At 44.5% G+C, this 26,415-nt stretch overlaps 1 protein-coding gene across 5 annotated transcripts in view; it reads right to left on the bottom strand.

Moving 5' to 3' along the window:
• Window positions 1-252: 252 nt before the first annotated feature.
• Window positions 253-26,415, bottom strand: part of LOC146798109 (cytochrome P450 2F3-like) — a 767,041-nt gene continuing 740,878 nt past the window's right edge. For 2 of the 5 annotated variants that reach the window (XM_085625324.1, XM_085625325.1), the window contains exon 9: window positions 254-3,485. In XM_085625324.1, the coding sequence (XP_085481450.1) occupies window positions 3,304-3,485 (182 nt within the window). In that variant the 3' untranslated portion in view covers window positions 254-3,303. Of the gene's footprint in view, window positions 3,486-26,415 lie in introns of all 5 variants that reach the window. The other 3 variants (XM_085625321.1, XM_085625322.1, XM_085625323.1) reach the window with 2 other exon arrangements.

Here is a 26,415-nt window from a genome sequence, read left to right as displayed (position 1 = left end):
CTGCAGATGAGTAATAGATGCTCAAACTTGTTAGTTGTTAGTGGGGCCTTTAAATGTGCCTGGTGCACCCACAGGGAAACTCTGTTAGAGCCCAGGGTGAAGAACAACAGCCCCCCTCCCCCGACATGCATCCTCATGTATAGCTCCTTTGTAGACAAAATCAAGATCACGCAACAAAACGTTAAATTAGTGCAGAAATTTAATGTTCCTAGACTCCTTTATACCTTTAAAACATGTAAAAATATCCATCAATATATAATGAGAACAGCCAAGACTAATAAGACATCAAGAACAGATATTCCTTCCCTACTAGGACTTCCCCCACTGCAAGGACATTTTAAATGTAACACAAGCAGTGTCTGTAAGTACACTAGGAACATCAAAGAAGTGATCATAAAATACCACCATTTTGGAACAACAATTATTTTCTAACTGGAACACCAAGAATGTTGTGTATTGCATATCATGCCCAGGCATCTCAGAAGGTGAAAAAGAGGTCCTTTCTGCATAGGTCGTGAATTAGGTGTAATATCACTGGGGCACCCTTAGTTGTGAGCTCAAAAGAACTGAATCACTCTGAGAATGACATCCTCTTATTAGTGCTGTCTGTAATAACTCAGGATCCCAGGGATAGATCAGTAGAATTACAACACATAGACAAGAAGCCAGGTTGATTCCAAAATGCGATACCGTACAAAGGGGTCTGAATGATAATGACAAGCTATTCACTGTGATTACTCCATGGCAGTGTTGAGCACCTCACATACATTTGCACATAGACAATAGTCTACATTATAATAATGGTATTTTTCTAACCTCTCTGCTCATCACTATAAGAATTGTGTGCAAGTCTACTTCGGTATAGGTGTGCACTACAAGTGTAAAAGTTTTATGATTAATTGTATTCAAGAACTGCCAGATAATCTGTACAGGCATCCCATGGAGCCAGCTACAGCCCTTCACATTACACAGATTCTTGTTCAAGATGGTTCTGGTTTTACCCAGTTTGTGCGCCTTTCAGCCGGCCAATAGATGTAACTATGTAAGTACTGCCTGGTTAACATGGTGTATGTTCTCTGCGTTGACAGCATCCTGACCGCTTCGATCCAGCACTCAGGAAGTCTTATGTGGAGCAGGTACTGTTGAGTTTTGGCAAATTATATATTCTCCTTGCATCTGTGTGTGGTCACACAGCCATCTAATTTGCAGCATATCTGTTTTAGCTTGAGATACGCGGCACACAAGAAGAGTTGACGTAATGGTTCGAGCCAAAGATTGTGGAACAAGCTGGACCGGGCCATGGTGCAATTCATTTCTTGCATATTTATGGTGAGTATTTGGTATTTGTCATAGATTTCTATGCACCTAGCTAGCCTACTTATGTATAAAATTTAGCTAAGACTCTTTGTGTGCCAACGTAATGAGTATAGGCCTTTCCCAGTTGACTAGGAGCTATTGTCTTGGAATTGTTGTACCAGTACTTGTTTAACCCAACCAGCTTTCATTTGTTTTTAGTAAGTCTATATTTGGGCCACTGTTCCATCGATGTGGAGGGAACAGAGCCTGCCTAAAGCTCAGGTGAGGGTGGCTGGGGACATCTCATGTGGGTGGACTGGAACCCCCCTGAGGACTATTGGAGGTCTTGTGCTGTTCCACACAGCTGCAATAATGTTCTTTGTTTCATAGGTCACTTGGCTCCATCGTGTATCTGCTACTAAAAAAAATATTTTTGTACCTAAGATCCAGACATAATGTTTGTTCCTGCATAATAATGAAATAAAATATAATTACTAAATCAGCGTGGCATGACACAATGTAAAATTACATGTGTAATTGTTTAGATGTTTTAAATCACATTTTAGATGGGGTGTACTCTTGATGGTCTGACCATGGGCTGCTATATTGGTTTTAATTTTGTAAATAGTAGGTGATTGTATTTTTTGCATATGTTTTTGAAGGGCAGGACCCCCGCATCTTCTTGTATAATGTCTTGAGGAGGCATAAAGTACACAGGTCGAAACGTGTCGACATTTCAGTGGAACGAGGATCTATCTGAACAAACACAGTAGTAGGACTATCAGTTACATTAAGAGACAAGACTGTAACAAAATTATAGTTGGTTACACTGACTGGGTAGTTCACTCGAGGGGTCTACCTTGGACTTGATACAATTTTGGACATCCATGATGTGATAAATATTATATAAGGCATGGGAAGAGAAGGATTTGCATATTGTCAACGTGTTTTGTTTTGATGACTGATGGAAAAAAATAATTTAAGTAGTATGTTTAGTAGCACATATGGTTTATCATTACGTGGGCTATAACACAAGGTCATTTAATGTGTTTGAAAGAAACAGTTGCCAGCAGTGACTGATTCCCATAGCCAGACTGGCCAGACTGGCCAGAAGGGCAAGCGGGTAATCTCCTGAGAGGCTGGAACCCCAGAAGTCTGGTTTTGCCACTTTGAGGCTGGTTTCGGCCTCCAGGAGTGGTGGTGCACGTTACGCAATTCCAGTGGAAACATTAAAAAAGTTGCTCAGATCTAGCACACATTAGCACGTCTGCACACAGGGCTGAAGTTACAATTTTTGCCAGGGCTGTTTAAGTTCCCAGGCTGGCCGTGCTGATTCCACTACTGTGTATGATTAGTTGACTTTAACTAATCCCTATACAGAACCATCTCTAGATAGATATTTGCTTGCCAGTTCCATATACAGTAGTTCGGTTGACCCTTCATAATCTCATGGTGTGTGAAATTGGCATGTTATTTTATGTTTGTGTGTCTGTATGTTTCAAAGGTAGGAGTAATGCTATATACATCAAATGAAGGGGAATGTTGGGTCTCTGTAGGATTAAAGATTAGAAACCGAAACTATCACTTGGACTAATAGTACAGGATCTGAAGGATTGCATGCATGTTGACTGAGCGTGCATATACACATGTTGATGGGCATTCATGTATATCTCTAACCATGGTGTGATTGTGTGCTTGTAGTTGATTATACTTGCATGCATGCACCACAACACAGCCCAACCAATTAGATTTGACAGTACTTGTTTAAGGATACAATGGCTTTTGTGCTGGGTAATATATCCGCCTGTTTCAGTACATCATTGATCCAAACAATAGAAATTATGTAAAAGCTCAGGGAAACAGGTTTAAAAAATGGGAGATGCTACATCTTGGGGTCAAATGTATTTTATTCAGTGACTTGTCCCGTTTAAATTGATTTATATGAAAATGTCATCTTAAAGCAAAATGCAGTGTAGATTGGACATAGCAGACATAGCAGTGTTGGAACTAGCGTGGGATCAAAGAGAATTTGAATGGGCAGGGTACATTCGACAGAAATATTCCTTTTGGGCATGCATTCACTTCCTCAGGACTGCCGGTAGGCTTCAGCTTGAAGTTCTGCAGGATGGTGGTGAAATAGATGAACAGCTCCATCGAAGCCAGGCCTGCTCCGAGACAAAAACGTTTACCTGCAAGAAATAGAAAATTAACACATTGACATCTGTCAGCTGACCAAACGTTCTCGTATTAAGTAATTCAGGCACAGGCCGAGTTTTTATAGAGAGTTATGTATAAGTGTTTGCATAAACCACAAACGCGATGGTTAATCACTGGTAAGAGCCAGGTTTAGATGACGGCTTTCATGGATTTATCCTTCAAATAGGGGGATAAACCGCCTACCCCAGGGCATAACCACCCTACTGAGAGCTTGGCAAATGGCAGACTTTCAGGCAGGCATTGGTTTTCAACTCTGCTATTAAGTCCACCAGTGTTTGGAGCTAATTACAACAGGAATAAAGCATCCATTCTAGGACATCCGTTGGAAATGGCCCTTATTGCAGGCTCACCCCCAAACTTGTTGCCATCCTCCACCCCTTTTTGCTGAATTCCATTGGTTTTAGAACTCTGGGCACTTTATCACTGCCAACCAGTGCTAAAGTTCATGTGTCCTATACTTAAAACATGGTAACATCGGCTTATCTGCAATTGGAATATTTAATTTACTTATACCTCACTAGTACAGTGCACTAAATGTGCCCTGGACCTGTAAAGTAAATGGTACTAGTGGTCCTGCAGCACTGACTGTGCCACCCGCTTAAGTAGCCCTTTAAACATGTCTCAGGCCTGCAAATGCAGAGCCTATGTATGCAGTTTTAAACTGCCATGTCACCCAGGCAACTTAACCCTCTTGCTAGGCCCAAACCTCCCTTTTTATTACACATAAGTCACCCCTAAGATAGTACCTGGACCACCCATGGACAGAGTGGAGTGTATTTAAAAAGTAGAACATGTACTTCTGTGTTTTACATGTCCTGGTATTGAAATACCAAAAAATCAACAAGAGAGGAAGGGATCTGACACGGCTAGTCCCCTCAATAGTTTATTCAAAATCAACAAAGCCAGTGTACATAAATCAATAGAAAGGGCACTGTTAGTCAAAAGAGCACTGGTCCACAGGTTCCAGACAAACCGGTATGTTTAAGAAAAGAAAGTAGACCTCTGTGAAGCAATACCCATTTGGTATTAAAAGCCCTCACTCGCCAACCTGGTTGGTGACATGCTTCATCATCGGGCTCCACTGGGATGACCGAATGTCATCCCAGTGTGCTGCAACGCCAGGTTACTGCGGAGCGGGGTTCTTGTGTGGGGATAGTGAATTTTAAAATCTCCAATTGAGTCAAAAAATAAAACTTTAATAATTTTGCTAATTGGAAAAGAATAAAAGGGAATGAGGGTCAAAAAAATAGAAGACCTGGTTCATTCCGTGGCGGTCAACATGTTTCTGCCTCTATGAGTGTTAGTCGGGCATTCTTCAGGACCAGAGTGGATGTGCGGAGCCCCGGTGGTATGAACGCGCTAAGGTTCACCCTACCGTGGACTACTAGTGTGAAAATTTTGTTAATTACAGTGAAAAAAATCCGCCAAAATATATTAATTTGTTATGGGGAGAGGAACGAGTTTATTCTGACATTACAAAGGACAAACAAACAGAAAGACAAAACATGAGAAGGATTATCAGTGTTTGTCGCAAAATCGTGCTCTAAAACTCATGAGTTAAGAACAGTCGTGCTCAGAGGACAAATGAGTGCCACTAGATCTACCTCAGGTGCAAAAAAGTGAAGATACGTGCACCTAGGTATATCCAAGTATCGGTGTAAAGCCAAAGGCTCGATATCATATCGGTTGTGTTTAATAGTCAAATGTCGGAACGCACGTGAACTCTATGCGGCGTGCCACTCAAATGCGAAGAAATGGGGAGGGCTAGGGAATGATTAAACTGCCCCCGATGCTCAATATGCATGAATTAGGTTAAAATCTTACAGAGAGGCCAATCCGTTTATTGCCTCATGGATCCCGGGAGGGGGGTGGGAGCAAATTGGCACACCCTGCATCGTGGAAAGGAAAGAACAAGGACAAAAGGATGTCCGGGTCATTGACGCGAAACGAGAAGAGCGGTACCGCTTACCTTCTAGGGCGGGGAGCAGTGTGAATTACTTACGCCCTTGTTGCTCAGCACCCGTGGTCAACCTACACAGCCTCTAGCTGCCGGGTCCGGATGGTGGAGATCCGGGACCGGAGGTGCGAATAAGAAGACAGTCGGAGAGTCCCCGGTTGAGCTCACGAAGAGAGCTTGAACGTGATTGGGTAGATTCACCCAACTCCGTTGCTAATTGGATATGAGGACATCCAATAGGAGTGAGGAAAAGAAAATGACAAGCAGTCATTCAACGTGCTGAACGACGCGTTAAAATAGAAACAAAGGGGGAGAGAGAGAGAGAGGAGGAGGCACAAAACTTTATTGACAGGTTTTAAAATGGACACAAAGCAAGCTAATACAGACCACACGAGGAATGTGCAAAAGAACCTGATGTTAGGACCAGACCCCAAATAGATGAGGGAAAAGTGTTATGCATGCGCTAATATTGGTCATGCTTGAAATGGCCGGTCGACAGACTCGCGTTTTTAAGCGGTGCCTAGCTATGCATATGGGGTATGGGGCTGGTGATATAACCCCAACTGTCTTAGATGTAATATATGATATATCATATTTAATAATAGTGCATCGTGATGGCTGGGAACGTAGATTCTACAAAATGACATTATTCAGTCATTGCAGCTAAAGTCTCCTAGTCGCAGGAGTATATAGGGATATCACAGGTAGCCACTACAGCTCCTGTTGATCGTAGGTAGACTACAGAACATTGGTCCAAGGTACATTATCATTTAACCCATGGAGATTGGTCCCCAGGCGATAGACCCATCTCTGCTCCTTTTCAAAGAGTGCTTTAGGAATGTTTCTGCCTGTTGATATCTCTTCGATCACAGTCCATTTTAAGTCGTTAGTTGTGTGATTAACGGATAGAAAGTGTTCACTCAGTTTTGTGGTAGCACGTTTACACCTGATGTTGCTCCGGTGTTCGCATATCCGAAGTTTAACCTTCCTCGTTGTCATCCCTACGTATCGTAGACCGCAAGGGCATGTAATCAGGTAAACCACATTTGATGTGTTACAGTTCGTATGACCTCTTTGGGTCCAGACCTTGTTGGGTTCAAGGTTGAGGGTTTTAGTGTGTGAGGTCAGATGGCATATGCTGCAATCAGAGCAAGGAAAATGTCCTGTTATCTTGGGAAGTCCCCATGCTTCATTTATGGTTCTTTGTGAGGTCTCGGGGAACATCAAAGGGCGTGTATGTACAAGACTATTGCGCAGGCTCTGAGCGCGTTTAAACGAAAAGAGCGGTTTTTCCCAGTTCCGATTAATGCTGTTAATTATCCCCCAATGTTTGTTGATAGTTTTCTTCAATTGGTTGGAAAGGGTACTGTAGGTGGTAACACATGTTAATGGAATAGGTGCAGTGTCTTTTACATAGTCAGTTAGGAGAACATCCCTTGGTTGGTTTCTCGCACGTTTATAGCTTCTGGAGAGGAGAGGGGAAGGGTACCCTCTAGCTCTCAATTTAGTTGTTAGGTCGTGAGATTGGGCCTTGAAATCGTTCAAGGTGGTGCAATTTCGTCGTAGGCGAAGAAATTGTCCATAGGGTAAATTCTCCCTCAAGGTGCGTGGGTGGAAACTAGTGAACTCGAGGAGATTGTTTCTCGAAGTAGGCTTGTAATAGGTCCTGGTCTGAAAGGACCCTTGTGTCTTGGTGATCGTTACATCAAGAAATACAACTTCAGACTCGTCAAAGGTGTATGTAAAATTCAGGTTTGGATTCAGGGTATTGATCCACGTAAGGAAAGACTGGAGGGTGTTGCTATTACCATGCCAGATCAATAGCACATCATCTATGTAACGCTTCCATAAGCCTATGGAAGAACGATAAGGATTTGAAGTAGGGAGGATGAACTCTTGTTCAAAGGCATATACGTACAAACCAGCCACACTGGGAGCGAAGGTACTCCCCATGGAAGTACCTGTGGATTGGAGATACAGATGTCCCTGGTATTCGAAAAAGTTCTTTTTCAAGGTCAAAGAAGCACATTGGATTATGAACTCCTTCGTAGTTCTATACTCCCAGGGAGTGGAGTCAAGTGATTCTTTGAGGACCCTGATGGTTTCGTCCTGGGGAATGCTCGTATATAGGCTTTCTATGTCTAATGTCACCAGTATGGTATTTTCTAAGCACGTGATGTTGTTGAGTAGTTTTAGAAGGTCCTTAGTATCCTTGAAGTAAGTAGTGGATTTTTGGACCAAGGGTTTCAAAAAGTGGTCACAGAAGCGTGATAGGGGTTCCAAAAGAGAGCCGATCCCCGAGACTATGGGACGTCCTGGGGGAGGGGATCTCTCTTTGTGGATTTTTGGAAGTGTGTAGAAATAAGGGATATTACCCGGGCCTTCAGTAAGAAAACGTGCTTCAGCCCTAGTGATGACACCTTGTGTCTGTGCATCTTCAACAATACCCAAGATCTGAGCCTTTAGCTCACCGGAGGGATCAGTAAAGAGTGGTGTGTAATTCCGACGATCGTTTAACAATCGGAGGCACTCTTGGTTGTAGTCGGTGGTGTTCAGTAATACAACTGCGCCACCCTTATCTGCAGGTTTTATGGTGAGATTCGGGTCCGCTCGGAGAGAGGTAATGGCTCTATATTCATCTGCCCTCAGGTTTTGAAAGGTAGTGGAGATGTCTAAATGTTCGATTTCGGCAAACACAGCTCGTTCAAAGGTTGTGATTTCCACAGGGATGGTATGTGGAGGGGGTTAAAGGTGGATGGTTGGCGTAGGGGGGTGTCCTCTACGTCCAAGTCAGCTTCGTCTGTGGTCCGACCCTCGAAGAAAGCTTTTAGTTTCAGCTTCCTGAAGAAAGCTGCAAGTTCGCAGTGAAGGCGGAATTTATCGGGGCGGGCTGATGGAACAAAACCCAGTCCCTTTTCCAGTATGGATCTCTCTTGATCTGTCAGTGTTTTGTTTGACAGATTGACGATCAAGCTGTCGAGGTGCTCGGTCCCGCGGCCAAATGTTCCTGAGCTTGTTTGCTCCGGGTGTGGTTGCCCACTGGGTCGTCTTGTACCCAGTGTACTCTTTGGTTGGACCCTCTCCGCCGGCCTTTTCCCCTTTGGCCCCTTTCTAAAAAAGGGTTCTGTATAAAGGGATTAGGAGGGTACATTGGAGACGCATATCCAGAGTTCCAACCCAGATGTGGGTTAAATGGATATTGGAATTGCATGGGGTGTGGGCCCATAACTCCTTGTTGTGGGGGAAAGTTTGCCCAAGGTGCTTGATTAGAAGGGGGGCGTGTTCTCCCTCTTTGCTTGCCTCTTCTGGTTTGTCTGAAACTGTTGTTACTAGAACCACTGCTGTTAGAGGAGTCATCATCTGTGCCATAGGAGTTGGCTTCAGTTCTACGTATGGCCACAAAAGCGGGGTCAGCATAGGGATAGATTTTATTAAATTCAAATTTCTTCAGATCTTTCTGAAATTGATTCACCTTGCTCTGTGTGAGATTTTCTTTATATTCGTTGATGTCCTTGTTAAGTTCATCAAGTCGCTTTTTAAAACCCGTGAGTGTGGTTTTAAATTGAGTCTCTGTCTGGGTAATCTCAATCATAATTGCCTCGGACAGTCGGACGGCTGTTTTTATGATTAAGACTAACCAGTCTCGAGTGCAATGCCATGCTATCATAGCCCAGTCTTTTCTGAAGGTGGCATCCTCCAGAAAGATACGTGGAGCGTTGGTTACTAGTAGGCCCCTTGGGGCTGTATTAGTCCTTAGGTATTCTGTTAGGATTGTGCCATGGAGAATCGTGCGAATCCGATTTTTCTTCAACTCGGAGAGTTGCTCCCATTCGCTTGCATATGTTACTGTTTGCGATATGGAAGGGTCTGCAAATAAAGAGGGGCGTGCTAGGATAGCATCCACCTCAGAATCTGAGAAAGTAAGACCGAGAGAGGCCATACTAAAGACAAAAAGGGGGGATGAAATCCCGGGAAGATAGAAAAAAATGGAAAAACCACCACCTAAGATTAGGGGGGGAGAAATAGTCTCTCACAGCTGTGCGCTGCTTAACTACCAAAAAATCAACAAGAGAGGAAGGGATCTGACACGGCTAGTCCCCTCAATAGTTTATTCAAAATCAACAAAGCCAGTGTACATAAATCAATAGAAAGGGCACTGTTAGTCAAAAGAGCACTGGTCCACAGGTTCCAGACAAACCGGTATGTTTAAGAAAAGAAAGTAGACCTCTGTGAAGCAATACCCATTTGGTATTAAAAGCCCTCACTCGCCAACCTGGTTGGTGACATGCTTCATCATCGGGCTCCACTGGGATGACCGAATGTCATCCCAGTGTGCTGCAACGCCAGGTTACTGCGGAGCGGGGTTCTTGTGTGGGGATAGTGAATTTTAAAATCTCCAATTGAGTCAAAAAATAAAACTTTAATAATTTTGCTAATTGGAAAAGAATAAAAGGGAATGAGGGTCAAAAAAATAGAAGACCTGGTTCATTCCGTGGCGGTCAACATGTTTCTGCCTCTATGAGTGTTAGTCGGGCATTCTTCAGGACCAGAGTGGATGTGCGGAGCCCCGGTGGTATGAACGCGCTAAGGTTCACCCTACCGTGGACTACTGGTGTGAAAATTTTGTTAATTACAGTGAAAAAAATCCGCCAAAATATATTAATTTGTTATGGGGAGAGGAACGAGTTTATTCTGACATTACAAAGGACAAACAAACAGAAAGACAAAACATGAGAAGGATTATCAGTGTTTGTCGCAAAATCGTGCTCTAAAACTCATGAGTTAAGAACAGTCGTGCTCAGAGGACAAATGAGTGCCACTAGATCTACCTCAGGTGCAAAAAAGTGAAGATACGTGCACCTAGGTATATCCAAGTATCGGTGTAAAGCCAAAGGCTCGATATCATATCGGTTGTGATTAATAGTCAAATGTCGGAACGCACGTGAACTCTATGCGGCGTGCCACTCAAATGCGAAGAAATGGGGAGGGCTAGCGAATGATTAAACTGCCCCCGATGCTCAATATGCATGAATTAGGTTAAAATCTTACAGAGAGGCCAATCCGTTTATTGCCTCATGGATCCCGGGAGGGGGGTGGGAGCAAATTGGCACACCCTGCATCGTGGAAAGGAAAGAACAAGGACAAAAGGAAGTCCGGGTCATTGACGCGAAACGAGAAGAGCGGTACCGCTTACCTTCTAGGGCGGGGAGCAGTGTGAATTACTTACGCCCTTGTTGCTCAGCACCCGTGGTCAACCTACACAGCCTCTAGCTGCCGGGTCCGGATGGTGGAGATCCGGGACCGGAGGTGCGAATAAGAAGACAGTCGGAGAGTCCCCGGTTGAGCTCACGAAGAGAGCTTGAACGTGATTGGGTAGATTCACCCAACTCCGTTGCTAATTGGATATGAGGACATCCAATAGGAGTGAGGAAAAGAAAATGACAAGCAGTCATTCAACGTGCTGAACGACGCGTTAAAATAGAAACAAAGGGGGAGAGAGAGAGAGAGGAGGAGGCACAAAACTTTATTGACAGGTTTTAAAATGGACACAAAGCAAGCTAATACAGACCACACGAGGAATGTGCAAAAGAACCTGATGTTAGGACCAGACCCCAAATAGATGAGGGAAAAGTGTTATGCATGCGCTAATATTGGTCATGCTTGAAATGGCCGGTCGACAGACTCGCGTTTTTAAGCGGTGCCTAGCTATGCATATGGGGTATGGGGCTGGTGATATAACCCCAACTGTCTTAGATGTAATATATGATATATCATATTTAATAATAGTGCATCGTGATGGCTGGGAACGTAGATTCTACAAAATGACATTATTCAGTCATTGCAGCTAAAGTCTCCTAGTCGCAGGAGTATATAGGGATATCACAGGTAGCCACTACACCTCCTGCTGATCGTAGGTAGACTACAGAACATTGGTCCAAGGTACATTATCATTTAACCCATGGAGATTGGTCCCCAGGCGATAGACCCATCTCTGCTCCTTTTCAAAGAGTGCTTTAGGAATGTTTCTGCCTGTTGATATCTCTTCGATCACAGTCCATTTTAAGTCGTTAGTTGTGTGATTAACGGATAGAAAGTGTTCACTCAGTTTTGTGGTAGCACGTTTACACCTGATGTTGCTCCGGTGTTCGCATATCCGAAGTTTAACCTTCCTCGTTGTCATCCCTACGTATCGTAGACCGCAAGGGCATGTAATCAGGTAAACCACATTTGATGTGTTACAGTTCGTATGACCTCTTTGGGTCCAGACCTTGTTGGGTTCAAGGTTGAGGGTTTTAGTGTGTGAGGTCAGATGGCATATGCTGCAATCAGAGCAAGGAAAATGTCCTGTTATCTTGGGGAGTCCCCATGCTTCATTTATGGTTCTTTGTGAGGTCTCGGGGAACATCAAAGGGCGTGTATGTACAAGACTATTGCGCAGGCTCTGAGCGCGTTTAAACGAAAAGAGCGGTTTTTCCCAGTTCCGATTAATGCTGTTAATTATCCCCCAATGTTTGTTGATAGTTTTCTTCAATTGGTTGGAAAGGGTACTGTAGGTGGTAACACATGTTATTGGAATAGGTGCAGTGTCTTTTACATAGTCAGTTAGGAGAACATCCCTTGGTTGGTTTCTCGCACGTTTATAGCTTCTGGAGAGGAGAGGGGAAGGGTACCGTCTAGCTCTCAATTTAGTTGTTAGGTCGTGAGATTGGGCCTTGAAATCGTTCAAGGTGGTGCAATTTCGTCGTAGGCGAAGAAATTGTCCATAGGGTAAATTCTCCCTCAAGGTGCGTGGGTGGAAACTAGTGAACTCGAGGAGATTGTTTCTCGAAGTAGGCTTGTAATAGGTCCTGGTCTGAAAGGACCCTTGTGTCTTGGTGATCGTTACATCAAGAAATACAACTTCAGACTCGTCAAAGGTGTATGTAAAATTCAGGTTTGGATTCAGGGTATTGATCCACGTAAGGAAAGACTGGAGGGTGTTGCTATTACCATGCCAGATCAATAGCACATCGTCTATGTAACGCTTCCATAAGCCTATGGAAGAACGATAAGGATTTGAAGTAGGGAGGATGAACTCTTGTTCAAAGGCATATACGTACAAACCAGCCACACTGGGAGCGAAGGTACTCCCCATGGAAGTACCTGTGGATTGGAGATACAGATGTCCCTGGTATTCGAAAAAGTTCTTTTTCAAGGCCAAAGAAGCACATTGGATTATGAACTCCTTCGTAGTTCTATACTCCCAGGGAGTGGAGTCAAGTGATTCTTTGAGGACCCTGATGGTTTCGTCCTGGGGAATGCTCGTATATAGGCTTTCTATGTCTAATGTCACCAGTATGGTATTTTCTAAGCACGTGATGTTGTTGAGTAGTTTTAGAAGGTCCTTAGTATCCTTGAAGTAAGTAGTGGATTTTTGGACCAAGGGTTTCAAAAAGTGGTCACAGAAGCGTGATAGGGGTTCCAAAAGAGAGCCGATCCCCGAGACTATGGGACGTCCTGGGGGAGGGGATCTCTCTTTGTGGATTTTTGGAAGTGTGTAGAAATAAGGGATATTACCCGGGCCTTCAGTAAGAAAACGTGCTTCAGCCCTAGTGATGACACCTTGTGTCTGTGCATCTTCAACAATACCCAAGATCTGAGCCTTTAGCTCACCGGAGGGATCAGTAAAGAGTGGTGTGTAATTCCGACGATCGTTTAACAATCGGAGGCACTCTTGGTTGTAGTCGGTGGTGTTCAGTAATACAACTGCGCCACCCTTATCTGCAGGTTTTATGGTGAGATTCGGGTCCGCTCGGAGAGAGGTAATGGCTCTATATTCATCTGCCCTCAGGTTTTTAAAGGTAGTGGAGATGTCTAAATGTTCGATTTCGGCAAACACAGCTCGTTCAAAGGTTGTGATTTCCACAGGGATGGTATGTGGAGGGGGGTTAAAGGTGGATGGTGGGCGTAGGGGGGTGTCCCCTATGTCCAAGTCAGCTTCGTCTGTGGTCCGACCCTCGAAGAAAGCTTTTAGTTTCAGCTTCCTGAAGAAAGCTGCAAGTTCGCAGTGAAGGCGGAATTTATCGGGGCGGGCTGATGGAACAAAACCCAGTCCCTTTTCCAGTATGGATCTCTCTTGATCTGTCAGTGTTTTGTTTGACAGATTGACGATCAAGCTGTCGAGGTGCTCGGTCCCGCGGCCAAATGTTCCTGAGCTTGTTTGCTCCGGGTGTGGTTGCCCACTGGGTCGTCTTGTACCCAGTGTACTCTTTGGTTGGACCCTCTCCGCCGGCCTTTTCCCCTTTGGCCCCTTTCTAAAAAAGGGTTCTGTATAAAGGGATTAGGAGGGTACATTGGAGACGCATATCCAGAGTTCCAACCCAGATGTGGGTTAAATGGATATTGGAATTGCATGGGGTGTGGGCCCATAACTCCTTGTTGTGGGGGAAAGTTTGCCCAAGGTGCTTGATTAGAAGGGGGGCGTGTTCTCCCTCTTTGCTTGCCTCTTCTGGTTTGTCTGAAACTGTTGTTACTAGAACCACTGCTGTTAGAGGAGTCATCATCTGTGCCATAGGAGTTGGCTTCAGTTCTACGTATGGCCACAAAAGCGGGGTCAGCATAGGAATAGATTTTATTAAATTCAAATTTCTTCAGATCTTTCTGAAATTGATTCACCTTGCTCTGTGTGAGATTTTCTTTATATTCGTTGATGTCCTTGTTAAGTTCATCAAGTCGCTTTTTAAAACCCGTGAGTGTGGTTTTAAATTGAGTCTCTGTCTGGGTAATCTCAATCATAATTGCCTCGGACAGTCGGACGGCTGTTTTTATGATTAAGACTAACCAGTCTCGAGTGCAATGCCATGCTATCATAGCCCAGTCTTTTCTGAAGGTGGCATCCTCCAGAAAGATACGTGGAGCGTTGGTTACTAGTAGGCCCCTTGGGGCTGTATTAGTCCTTAGGTATTCTGTTAGGATTGTGCCATGGAGAATCGTGCGAATCCGATTTTTCTTCAACTCGGAGAGTTGCTCCCATTCGCTTGCATATGTTACTGTTTGCGATATGGAAGGGTCTGCAAATAAAGAGGGGCGTGCTAGGATAGCATCCACCTCAGAATCTGAGAAAGTAAGACCGAGAGAGGCCATACTAAAGACAAAAAGGGGGGATGAAATCCCGGGAAGATAGAAAAAAATGGAAAAACCACCACCTAAGATTAGGGGGGGAGAAATAGTCTCTCACAGCTGTGCGCTGCTTAACTACCAAAAAATCAACAAGAGAGGAAGGGATCTGACACGGCTAGTCCCCTCAATAGTTTATTCAAAATCAACAAAGCCAGTGTACATAAATCAATAGAAAGGGCACTGTTAGTCAAAAGAGCACTGGTCCACAGGTTCCAGACAAACCGGTATGTTTAAGAAAAGAAAGTAGACCTCTGTGAAGCAATACCCATTTGGTATTAAAAGCCCTCACTCGCCAACCTGGTTGGTGACATGCTTCATCATCGGGCTCCACTGGGATGACCGAATGTCATCCCAGTGTGCTGCAACGCCAGGTTACTGCGGAGCGGGGTTCTTGTGTGGGGATAGTGAATTTTAAAATCTCCAATTGAGTCAAAAAATAAAACTTTAATAATTTTGCTAATTGGAAAAGAATAAAAGGGAATGAGGGTCAAAAAAATAGAAGACCTGGTTCATTCCGTGGCGGTCAACATGTTTCTGCCTCTATGAGTGTTAGTCGGGCATTCTTCAGGACCAGAGTGGATGTGCGGAGCCCCGGTGGTATGAACGCGCTAAGGTTCACCCTACCGTGGACTACTGGTGTGAAAATTTTGTTAATTACAGTGAAAAAAATCCGCCAAAATATATTAATTTGTTATGGGGAGAGGAACGAGTTTATTCTGACATTACAAAGGACAAACAAACAGAAAGACAAAACATGAGAAGGATTATCAGTGTTTGTCGCAAAATCGTGCTCTAAAACTCATGAGTTAAGAACAGTCGTGCTCAGAGGACAAATGAGTGCCACTAGATCTACCTCAGGTGCAAAAAAGTGAAGATACGTGCACCTAGGTATATCCAAGTATCGGTGTAAAGCCAAAGGCTCGATATCATATCGGTTGTGATTAATAGTCAAATGTCGGAACGCACGTGAACTCTATGCGGCGTGCCACTCAAATGCGAAGAAATGGGGAGGGCTAGCGAATGATTAAACTGCCCCCGATGCTCAATATGCATGAATTAGGTTAAAATCTTACAGAGAGGCCAATCCGTTTATTGCCTCATGGATCCCGGGAGGGGGGTGGGAGCAAATTGGCACACCCTGCATCGTGGAAAGGAAAGAACAAGGACAAAAGGAAGTCCGGGTCATTGACGCGAAACGAGAAGAGCGGTACCGCTTACCTTCTAGGGCGGGGAGCAGTGTGAATTACTTACGCCCTTGTTGCTCAGCACCCGTGGTCAACCTACACAGCCTCTAGCTGCCGGGTCCGGATGGTGGAGATCCGGGACCGGAGGTGAGAATAAGAAGACAGTCGGAGAGTCCCCGGTTGAGCTCACGAAGAGAGCTTGAACGTGATTGGGTAGATTCACCCAACTCCGTTGCTAATTGGATATGAGGACATCCAATAGGAGTGAGGAAAAGAAAATGACAAGCAGTCATTCAACGTGCTGAACGACGCGTTAAAATAGAAACAAAGGGGGAGAGAGAGAGAGAGGAGGAGGCACAAAACTTTATTGACAGGTTTTAAAATGGACACAAAGCAAGCTAATACAGACCACACGAGGAATGTGCAAAAGAACCTGATGTTAGGACCAGACCCCAAATAGATGAGGGAAAAGTGTTATGCATGCGCTAATATTGGTCATGCTTGAAATGGCCGGTCGACAGACTCGCGTTTTTAAGCGGTGCCTAGCTATGCATATGGGGTATGGGGCTGGTGATATAACCCCAACTGTCTTAGATGTAATATATGATATATCATATTTAATAATAGTGCATCGTGATGGCTGGGAACGTAGATTCTACAAAATGACATTATTCAGTCATTGCAGCTAAAGTCTCCTAGTCGCAGGAGTATATAGGGATATCACAGGTAGCCACTACACCTCCTGTTGATCGTAGGTAGACTACAGAACATTGGTCCAAGGTACATTATCATTTAACCCATGGAGATTGGTCCCCAGGCGATAGACCCATCTCTGCTCCTTTTCAAAGAGTGCTTTAGGAATGTTTCTGCCTGTTGATATCTCTTCGATCACAGTCCATTTTAAGTCGTTAGTTGTGTGATTAACGGATAGAAAGTGTTCACTCAGTTTTGTGGTAGCACGTTTACACCTGATGTTGCTCCGGTGTTCGCATATCCGAAGTTTAACCTTCCTCGTTGTCATCCCTACGTATCGTAGACCGCAAGGGCATGTAATCAGGTAAACCACATTTGATGTGTTACAGTTCGTATGACCTCTTTGGGTCCAGACCTTGTTGGGTTCAAGGTTGAGGGTTTTAGTGTGTGAGGTCAGATGGCATATGCTGCAATCAGAGCAAGGAAAATGTCCTGTTATCTTGGGGAGTCCCCATGCTTCAGTTATGGTTCTTTGTGAGGTCTCGGGGAACATCAAAGGGCGTGTATGTACAAGACTAGTGCGCAGGCTCTGAGCGCGTTTAAACGAAAAGAGCGGTTTTTCCCAGTTCCGATTAATGCTGTTAATTATCCCCCAATGTTTGTTGATAGTTTTCTTCAATTGGTTGGAAAGGGTACTGTAGGTGGTAACACATGTTAATGGAATAGGTGCAGTGTCTTTTACATAGTCAGTTAGGAGAACATCCCTTGGTTGGTTTCTCGCACGTTTATAGCTTCTGGAGAGGAGAGGGGAAGGGTACCCTCTAGCTCTCAATTTAGTTGTTAGGTCGTGAGATTGGGCCTTGAAATCGTTCAAGGTGGTGCAATTTCGTCGTAGGCGAAGAAATTGTCCATAGGGTAAATTCTCCCTCAAGGTGCGTGGGTGGAAACTAGTGAACTCGAGGAGATTGTTTCTCGAAGTAGGCTTGTAATAGGTCCTGGTCTGATATCGAGCCTTTGGCTTTACACCGATACTTGGATATACCTAGGTGCACGTATCTTCACTTTTTTGCACCTGAGGTAGATCTAGTGGCACTCATTTGTCCTCTGAGCACGACTGTTCTTAACTCATGAGTTTTAGAGCACGATTTTGCGACAAACACTGATAATCCTTCTCATGTTTTGTCTTTCTGTTTGTTTGTCCTTTGTAATGTCAGAATAAACTCGTTCCTCTCCCCATAACAAATTAATATATTTTGGCGGATTTTTTTCACTGTAATTAACAAAATTTTCACACCAGTAGTCCACGGTAGGGTGAACCTTAGCGCGTTCATACCACCGGGGCTCCGCACATCCACTCTGGTCCTGAAGAATGCCCGACTAACACTCATAGAGGCAGAAACATGTTGACCGCCACGGAATGAACCAGGTCTTCTATTTTTTTGACCCTCATTCCCTTTTATTCTTTTCCAATTAGCAAAATTATTAAAGTTTTATTTTTTGACTCAATTGGAGATTTTAAAATTCACTATCCCCACACAAGAACCCCGCTCCGCAGTAACCTGGCGTTGCAGCACACTGGGATGACCGAATGTCATCCCATAGAGTTCACGTGCGTTCCGACATTTGACTATTAATCACAACCGATATGATATCGAGCCTTTGGCTTTACACCGATACTTGGATATACCTAGGTGCACGTATCTTCACTTTTTTGCACCTGAGGTAGATCTAGTGGCACTCATTTGTCCTCTGAGCACGACTGTTCTTAACTCATGAGTTTTAGAGCACGATTTTGCGACAAACACTGATAATCCTTCTCATGTTTTGTCTTTCTGTTTGTTTGTCCTTTGTAATGTCAGAATAAACTCGTTCCTCTCCCCATAACAAATTAATATATTTTGGCGGATTATTTTCACTGTAATTAACAAAATTTTCACACCAGTAGTCCACGGTAGGGTGAACCTTAGCGCGTTCATACCACCGGGGCTCCGCACATCCACTCTGGTCCTGAAGAATGCCCGACTAACACTCATAGAGGCAGAAACATGTTGACCGCCACGGAATGAACCAGGTCTTCTATTTTTTTGACCCTCATTCCCTTTTATTCTTTTCCAATTAGCAAAATTATTAAAGTTTTATTTTTTGACTCAATTGGAGATTTTTAAATTCACTATCCCCACACAAGAACCCCGCTCCGCAGTAACCTGGCGTTGCAGCACACTGGGATGACATTCGGTCATCCCAGTGGAGCCCGATGATGAAGCATGTCACCAACCAGGTTGGCGAGTGAGGGCTTTTAATACCAAATGGGTATTGCTTCACAGAGGTCTACTTTCTTTTCTTAAACATACCGGTTTGTCTGGAACCTGTGGACCAGTGCTCTTTTGACTAACAGTGCCCTTTCTATTGATTTATGTACACTGGCTTTGTTGATTTTGAATAAACTATTGAGGGGACTAGCCGTGTCAGATCCCTTCCTCTCTTGTTGATTTTTTGGTAGTTAAGCAGCGCACAGCTGTGAGAGACTATTTCTCCCCCCCTAATCTTAGGTGGTGGTTTTTCCATTTTTTTCTATCTTCCCGGGATTTCATCCCCCCTTTTTGTCTTTAGTATGGCCTCTCTCGGTCTTACTTTCTCAGATTCTGAGGTGGATGCTATCCTAGCACGCCCCTCTTTATTTGCAGACCCTTCCATATCGCAAACAGTAACATATGCAAGCGAATGGGAGCAACTCTCCGAGTTGAAGAAAAATCGGATTCGCACGATTCTCCATGGCACAATCCTAACAGAATACCTAAGGACTAATACAGCCCCAAGGGGCCTACTAGTAACCAACGCTCCACGTATCTTTCTGGGGGATGCCACCTTCAGAAAAGACTGGGCTATGATAGCATGGCATTGCACTCGAGACTGGTTAGTCTTAATCATAAAAACAGCCGTCCGACTGTCCGAGGCAATTATGATTGAGATTACCCAGACAGAGACTCAATTTAAAACCACACTCACGGGTTTTAAAAAGCGACTTGATGAACTTAACAAGGACATCAACGAATATAAAGAAAATCTCACACAGAGCAAGGTGAATCAATTTCAGAAAGATCTGAAGAAATTTGAATTTAATAAAATCTATCCCTATGCTGACCCCGCTTTTGTGGCCATACGTAGAACTGAAGCCAACTCCTATGGCACAGATGATGACTCCTCTAACAGCAGTGGTTCTAGTAACAACAGTTTCAGACAAACCAGAAGAGGCAAGCAAAGAGGGAGAACACGCCCCCCTTCTAATCAAGCACCTTGGGCAAACTTTCCCCCACAACAAGGAGTTATGGGCCCACACCCCATGCAATTCCAATATCCATTTAACCCACATCTGGGTTGGAACTCTGGATATGCGTCTCCAATGTACCCTCCTAATCCCTTTATACAGAACCCTTTTTTAGAAAGGGGCCAAAGGGGAAAAGGCCGGCGGAGAGGGTCCAACCAAAGAGTACACTGGGTACAAGACGACCCAGTGGGCAACCACACCCGGAGCAAACAAGCTCAGGAACATTTGGACGCGGGACCGAGCACCTCGCCAGCTTGATCGTCAATCTGTCAAACAAAACACTGACAGATCAAGAGAGATCCATACTGGAAAAGGGACTGGGTTTTGTTCCATCAGCCCGCCCCGATAAATTCCGCCTTCACTGCGAACTTGCAGCTTTCTTCAGGAAGCTGAAACTAAAAGCTTTCTTCGAGGGTCGGACCACAGACGAAGCTGACTTGGACGTAGGGGACACCCCCCTACGCCCACCATCCACCTTTAACCCCCCTCCACATACCATCCCTGTGGAAATCACAACCTTTGAACGAGCTGTGTTTGCCGAAATCGAACATTTAGACATCTCCACTACCTTTAAAAACCTGAGGGCAGATGAATATAGAGCCATTACCTCTCTCCGAGCGGACCCGAATCTCACCATAAAACCTGCAGATAAGGGTGGCGCAGTTGTATTACTGAACACCACCGACTACAACCAAGAGTGCCTCCGATTGTTAAACGATCGTCGGAATTACACACCACTCTTTACTGATCCCTCCGGTGAGCTAAAGGCTCAGATCTTGGGTATTGTTGAAGATGCACAGACACAAGGTGTCATCACTAGGGCTGAAGCACGTTTTCTTACTGAAGGCCCGGGTAATATCCCTTATTTCTACACACTTCCAAAAATCCACAAATAGGGATCCCCTCCCCCAGGACGTCCCATAGTCTCGGGGATCGGCTCTCTTTTGGAACCCCTATCACGATTCTGTGACCACTTTTTGAAACCCTTGGTCCAAAAATCCACTACTTACCTCAAGGATACTAAGGACCTTCTAAAACTACTCAACAACATCACGTGCTTAGAAAATACCATACTGGTGACATTAGACATAGAAAGCCTATATACGAGCATTCCCCAGGAAGAAACCATCAGGGTCCTCAAAGAATCACTTGACTCCACTCCCTGGGAGTATAGAACTACGAAGGAGTTCATAATCCAATGTGCTTCTTTGGCCTTGAAAAATAACTTTTTCGAATACCAGGGACATCTGTATCTCCAATCCACAGGTACTTCCATGGGGAGTACCTTCGCTCCCAGTGTGGCTGGTTTGTACGTATATGCCTTTGAACAAGAGTTCATCCTCCCTACTTCAAATCCTTATCGTTCTTCCATAGGCTTATGGAAGCGTTACATAGACGATGTGCTATTGATCTGGCATGGTAATAGCAACACCCTCCAGTCTTTCCTCACGTGGATCAATACCCTGAATCCAAACCTGAATTTTACATACACCTTTGACGAGTCTGAAGTTGTATTTCTTGATGTAACGATCACCAAGACACAAGGGTCCTTTCAGACCAGGACCTATTACAAGCCTACTTCGAGAAACAATCTCCTCGAGTTCACTAGTTTCCACCCACGCACCTTGAGGGAGAATTTACCCTATGGACAATTTCTTCGCCTACGACGAAATTGCACCACCTTGAACGATTTCAAGGCCCAATCTCACGACCTAACAACTAAATTGAGAGCTAGAGGGTACCCTTCCCCTCTCCTCTCCAGAAGCTATAAACGTGCGAGAAACCAACCAAGGGATGTTCTCCTAACTGACTATGTAAAAGACACTGCACCTATTCCATTAACATGTGTTACCACCTACAGTACCCTTTCCAACCAATTGAAGAAAACTATCAACAAACATTGGGGGATAATTAACAGCATTAATCGGAACTGGGAAAAACCGCTCTTTTCGTTTAAACGCGCTCAGAGCCTGCGCAATAGTCTTGTACATACACGCCCTTTGATGTTCCCCGAGACCTCACAAAGGACCATAACTGAAGCATGGGGACTCCCCAAGATAACAGGACATTTTCCTTGCTCTGATTGCAGCATATGCCATCTGACCTCACACACTAAAACCCTCAACCTTGAACCCAACAAGGTCTGGACCCAAAGAGGTCATACGAACTGTAACACATCAAATGTGGTTTACCTGATTACATGCCCTTGCGGTCTACGATACGTAGGGATGACAACGAGGAAGGTTAAACTTCGGATATGCGAACACCGGAGCAACATCAGGTGTAAACGTGCTACCACAAAACTGAGTGAACACTTTCTATCCGTTAATCACACAACTAACGACTTAAAATGGACTGTGATCGAAGAGATATCAACAGGCAGAAACATTCCTAAAGCACTCTTTGAAAAGGAGCAGAGATGGGTCTATCGCCTGGGGACCAATCTCCATGGGTTAAATGATAATGTACCTTGGACCAATGTTCTGTAGTCTACCTACGATCAACAGGAGGTGTAGTGGCTACCTGTGATATCCCTATATACTCCTGCGACTAGGAGACTTTAGCTGCAATGACTGAATAATGTCATTTTGTAGAATCTACGTTCCCAGCCATCACGATGCACTATTATTAAATATGATATATCATATATTACATCTAAGACAGTTGGGGTTATATCACCAGCCCCATACCCCATATGCATAGCTAGGCACCGCTTAAAAACGCGAGTCTGTCGACCGGCCATTTCAAGCATGACCAATATTAGCGCATGCATAACACTTTTCCCTCATCTATTTGGGGTCTGGTCCTAACATCAGGTTCTTTTGCACATTCCTCGTGTGGTCTGTATTAGCTTGCTTTGTGTCCATTTTAAAACCTGTCAATAAAGTTTTGTGCCTCCTCCTCTCTCTCTCTCTCCCCCTTTGTTTCTATTTTAACGCGTCGTTCAGCACGTTGAATGACTGCTTGTCATTTTCTTTTCCTCACTCCTATTGGATGTCCTCATATCCAATTAGCAACGGAGTTGGGTGAATCTACCCAATCACGTTCAAGCTCTCTTCGTGAGCTCAACCGGGGACTCTCCGACTGTCTTCTTATTCGCACCTCCGGTCCCGGATCTCCACCATCCGGACCCGGCAGCTAGAGGCTGTGTAGGTTGACCACGGGTGCTGAGCAACAAGGGCGTAAGTAATTCACACTGCTCCCCGCCCTAGAATGTAAGCGGTACCGCTCTTCTCGTTTCGCGTCAATGACCCGGACTTCCTTTTGTCCTTGTTCTTTCCTTTCCACGATGCAGGGTGTGCCAATTTGCTCCCACCCCCCTCCCGGGATCCATGAGGCAATAAACGGATTGGCCTCTCTGTAAGATTTTAACCTAATTCATGCATATTGAGCATCGGGGGCAGTTTAATCATTCCCTAGCCCTCCCCATTTCTTCGCATTTGAGTGGCACGCCGCATAGAGTTCACGTGCGTTCCGACATTTGACTATTAATCACAACCGATATGATATCGAGCCTTTGGCTTTACACCGATACTTGGATATACCTAGGTGCACGTATCTTCACTTTTTTGCACCTGAGGTAGATCTAGTGGCACTCATTTGTCCTCTGAGCACGACTGTTCTTAACTCATGAGTTTTAGAGCACGATTTTGCGACAAACACTGATAATCCTTCTCATGTTTTGTCTTTCTGTTTGTTTGTCCTTTGTAATGTCAGAATAAACTCGTTCCTCTCCCCATAACAAATTAATATATTTTGGCGGATTTTTTTCACTGTAATTAACAAAATTTTCACACCAGTAGTCCACGGTAGGGTGAACCTTAGCGCGTTCATACCACCGGGGCTCCGCACATCCACTCTGGTCCTGAAGAATGCCCGACTAACACTCATAGAGGCAGAAACATGTTGACCGCCACGGAATGAACCAGGTCTTCTATTTTTTTGACCCTCATTCCCTTTTATTCTTTTCCAATTAGCAAAATTATTAAAATTTTATTTTTTGACTCAATTGGAGATTTTAAAATTCACTATCCCCACACAAGAACCCTGCTCCGCAGTAACCTGGCGTTGCAGCACACTGGGATGACATTCGGTCATCCCAGTGGAGCCCGATGATGAAGCATGTCACCAACCAGGTTGGCGAGTGAGGGCTTTTAATACCAAATGGGTATTGCTTCACAGAGGTCTACTTTCTTTTCTTAAACATACCAGTTTGTCTGGAACCTGTGGACCAGTGCTCTTTTGACTAACAGTGCCCTTTCTATTGATTTATGTACACTGGCTTTGTTGATTTTGAACTGGTATTGAAATACTCTTACATTCGTTTTTCACTACTGCAAGGCATATCTCTCCCAAAGGATTTCAATGGGATTGCCTTATTGCATTTTATAACTGTACTTTCCAATTGGGAATGCAAGAACCCCCAAATTTGCTGTCTCTGGAATCAAAATTTAAAAACACAACTTACAGTGAAGTTGGATTTTAAATAGTAATTCTGAAAATGTCACTTTTATAATGATGGCATTTTCTTACTGTAACCATTTGGTGCCTTCTGACTATCTCTGATTACATGTCTGAGGTGGGTGACAGCTAGCTTTGTGCATTCTCTCTACACAGCCACACACAAAGGGAGCTTAGGTATGACTGATGGGCCATCCACATCATGAAGGGTCATCCAGGCTAGGGTGGGAGGTAGGAGCTGACACACCTGAAAGGGGCTATGTCCTGTCCCCACACAAAGGGTTGCATAGTCCACTGTAGTGAGTCTGGAGCCAGGGAAGGAAAGATTGGGACTTGTGCACTTCAAAGGCATCTTCTTGGAGTCTCCCCCACTTTAAAGTCCCAACTGGGCATAAGTACTAGACCTCTGACACCACCAACTCAGATGTCTTCTGGAACTGAGGATATTCTGCCAGGAAGAAGGACAGCTGTGCTGCTGGAGGGACTGCCTCTTTGCTGAACTGATTTGGTGTGCTGGCCTTATGCCCTCTTGCCTGGGAGCGATAAGGACTGGACCTGCATCTCTACATCCCAGAACAATAAGTATCTCAAAGGGCTTGTTGGCTTGCCACTTGCTTTCTGAAGTCTCAGGGATGTGAAAGAATTCTTTCCTCAACCTGCAAACAGCACCTGGACTCTCTCTGCTATGAGACCAGCTCTGAAAAGTTGTGCCAATTCAGTCCTGGGCCCTTGGATGTGAGTTTAAAGTGCTGCATGTATGAAAATTCATGCATTGACAACGCTGGGCCATTCGGAACCAACACATCTCCCTCGATGTTGATGCATTGCCGCTAGTGCACGGACTGTGGACACTGCCTCTCCAACTGCACGATGCACTGTTCTCAGCTTCCAATTCATCTCCAACTTTACATGGATCAGCTTCCTGCATCGCCTTCAGCCCAGTGGTTCGACAACGATGACTCGCCCCGGTGTTCTTTGCATCTTGACTCATGACGCATCCTCAACTGTGCGCAGCTCGGAACTAAGGCATCGCCCAAAACTGCAAGATCGATGATGACGCATTCCCTCCCTTGCTCCACGCATCACCCAAGATGTCAACACATCCAAGGTACGGTTCAGCGGGCCAAAGCTGGTCCCTGTATATGACCCGTGCTCCATCATGGTCAGCCTGAACCTTTGGATTTGACCTTCTCAAGTGCGACTAGATAGCCCCGGTTGGCACTATTTATTTTTAGGCACTACAAATCAGTTTCTTTAAAAAAAAATTCATATCTTGACTTCTACTTTTTGAATTTTTGTTATTTTAGTCTTGTTTTACTCATAAAAATATAAGCAATTTTTCTAAACTGTGTGGAGTATTGTACAGGGTGATTGTACAGGGTGCATACCTCTGCCAACCAGAAACCCAATTTCTAACAACCTCCAAGGTAGTGATCCGTTCATCACTTCTCATCATTCATCCCTCATTCCTACTATTAATCCACACTCCGCACCCATCTTCCATACTTTTAATCCCCACTTCTCACCAACCCTACTACTCAACCCTATTTCTCATACATCATTCCTTCTTCTCATCCTCCATCACTACTCCCCATTCCTCCTTCTCACCAATCATCCATACTTCCCATCGATCATGCCTATTTCCCACCCATACTTCTCATCGACCATCATGACATCTCATCCATCATCCCTAATTCTAATATCTGCTTCTGATCCACCTGTATCTCAACTTCTCAACACTGGTTCTCATCCATTATCCCTTCTTCTCATTTGTCTTCCCTATTTCTCATCCTCTATGCACCCGGTTCCTCTGGAATAGGTAACACGGGTACCTCGGTACTCTCAAGGGTGCTGGCCTTAGAACCTTCTATGTCCCAAAGGGTTTGCATGAAGTCCTCTCCTAAGTGTCCTTAATCTTTAAAATTCTAACCGTGACTTTCCCATAGAGTTGTACGGAGCTCGTGGCTGTGTTCTCACATTGCATCCGTCCCCTGTGGGTCCCCTGAGTCACTACCTTGGGTGGTTCCTTGGGGTCCCAGCGATTCTACGTGCTCTTGGCACTGTGTCTAGTCAAGTCGTGGTTGTTATAACACTATCTTAGTATATGGTTCAGTCTCCCCCTG

Source organism: Triturus cristatus, chromosome 9 (genome assembly GCF_964204655.1).
Source record: "Triturus cristatus chromosome 9, aTriCri1.1, whole genome shotgun sequence".
Classification (NCBI taxonomy): domain Eukaryota; kingdom Metazoa; phylum Chordata; class Amphibia; order Caudata; family Salamandridae; genus Triturus; species Triturus cristatus.
The sequence above is the reverse complement of the archived record's forward strand: the minus strand, read 5'-3'. Positions and strand labels throughout refer to the sequence as shown.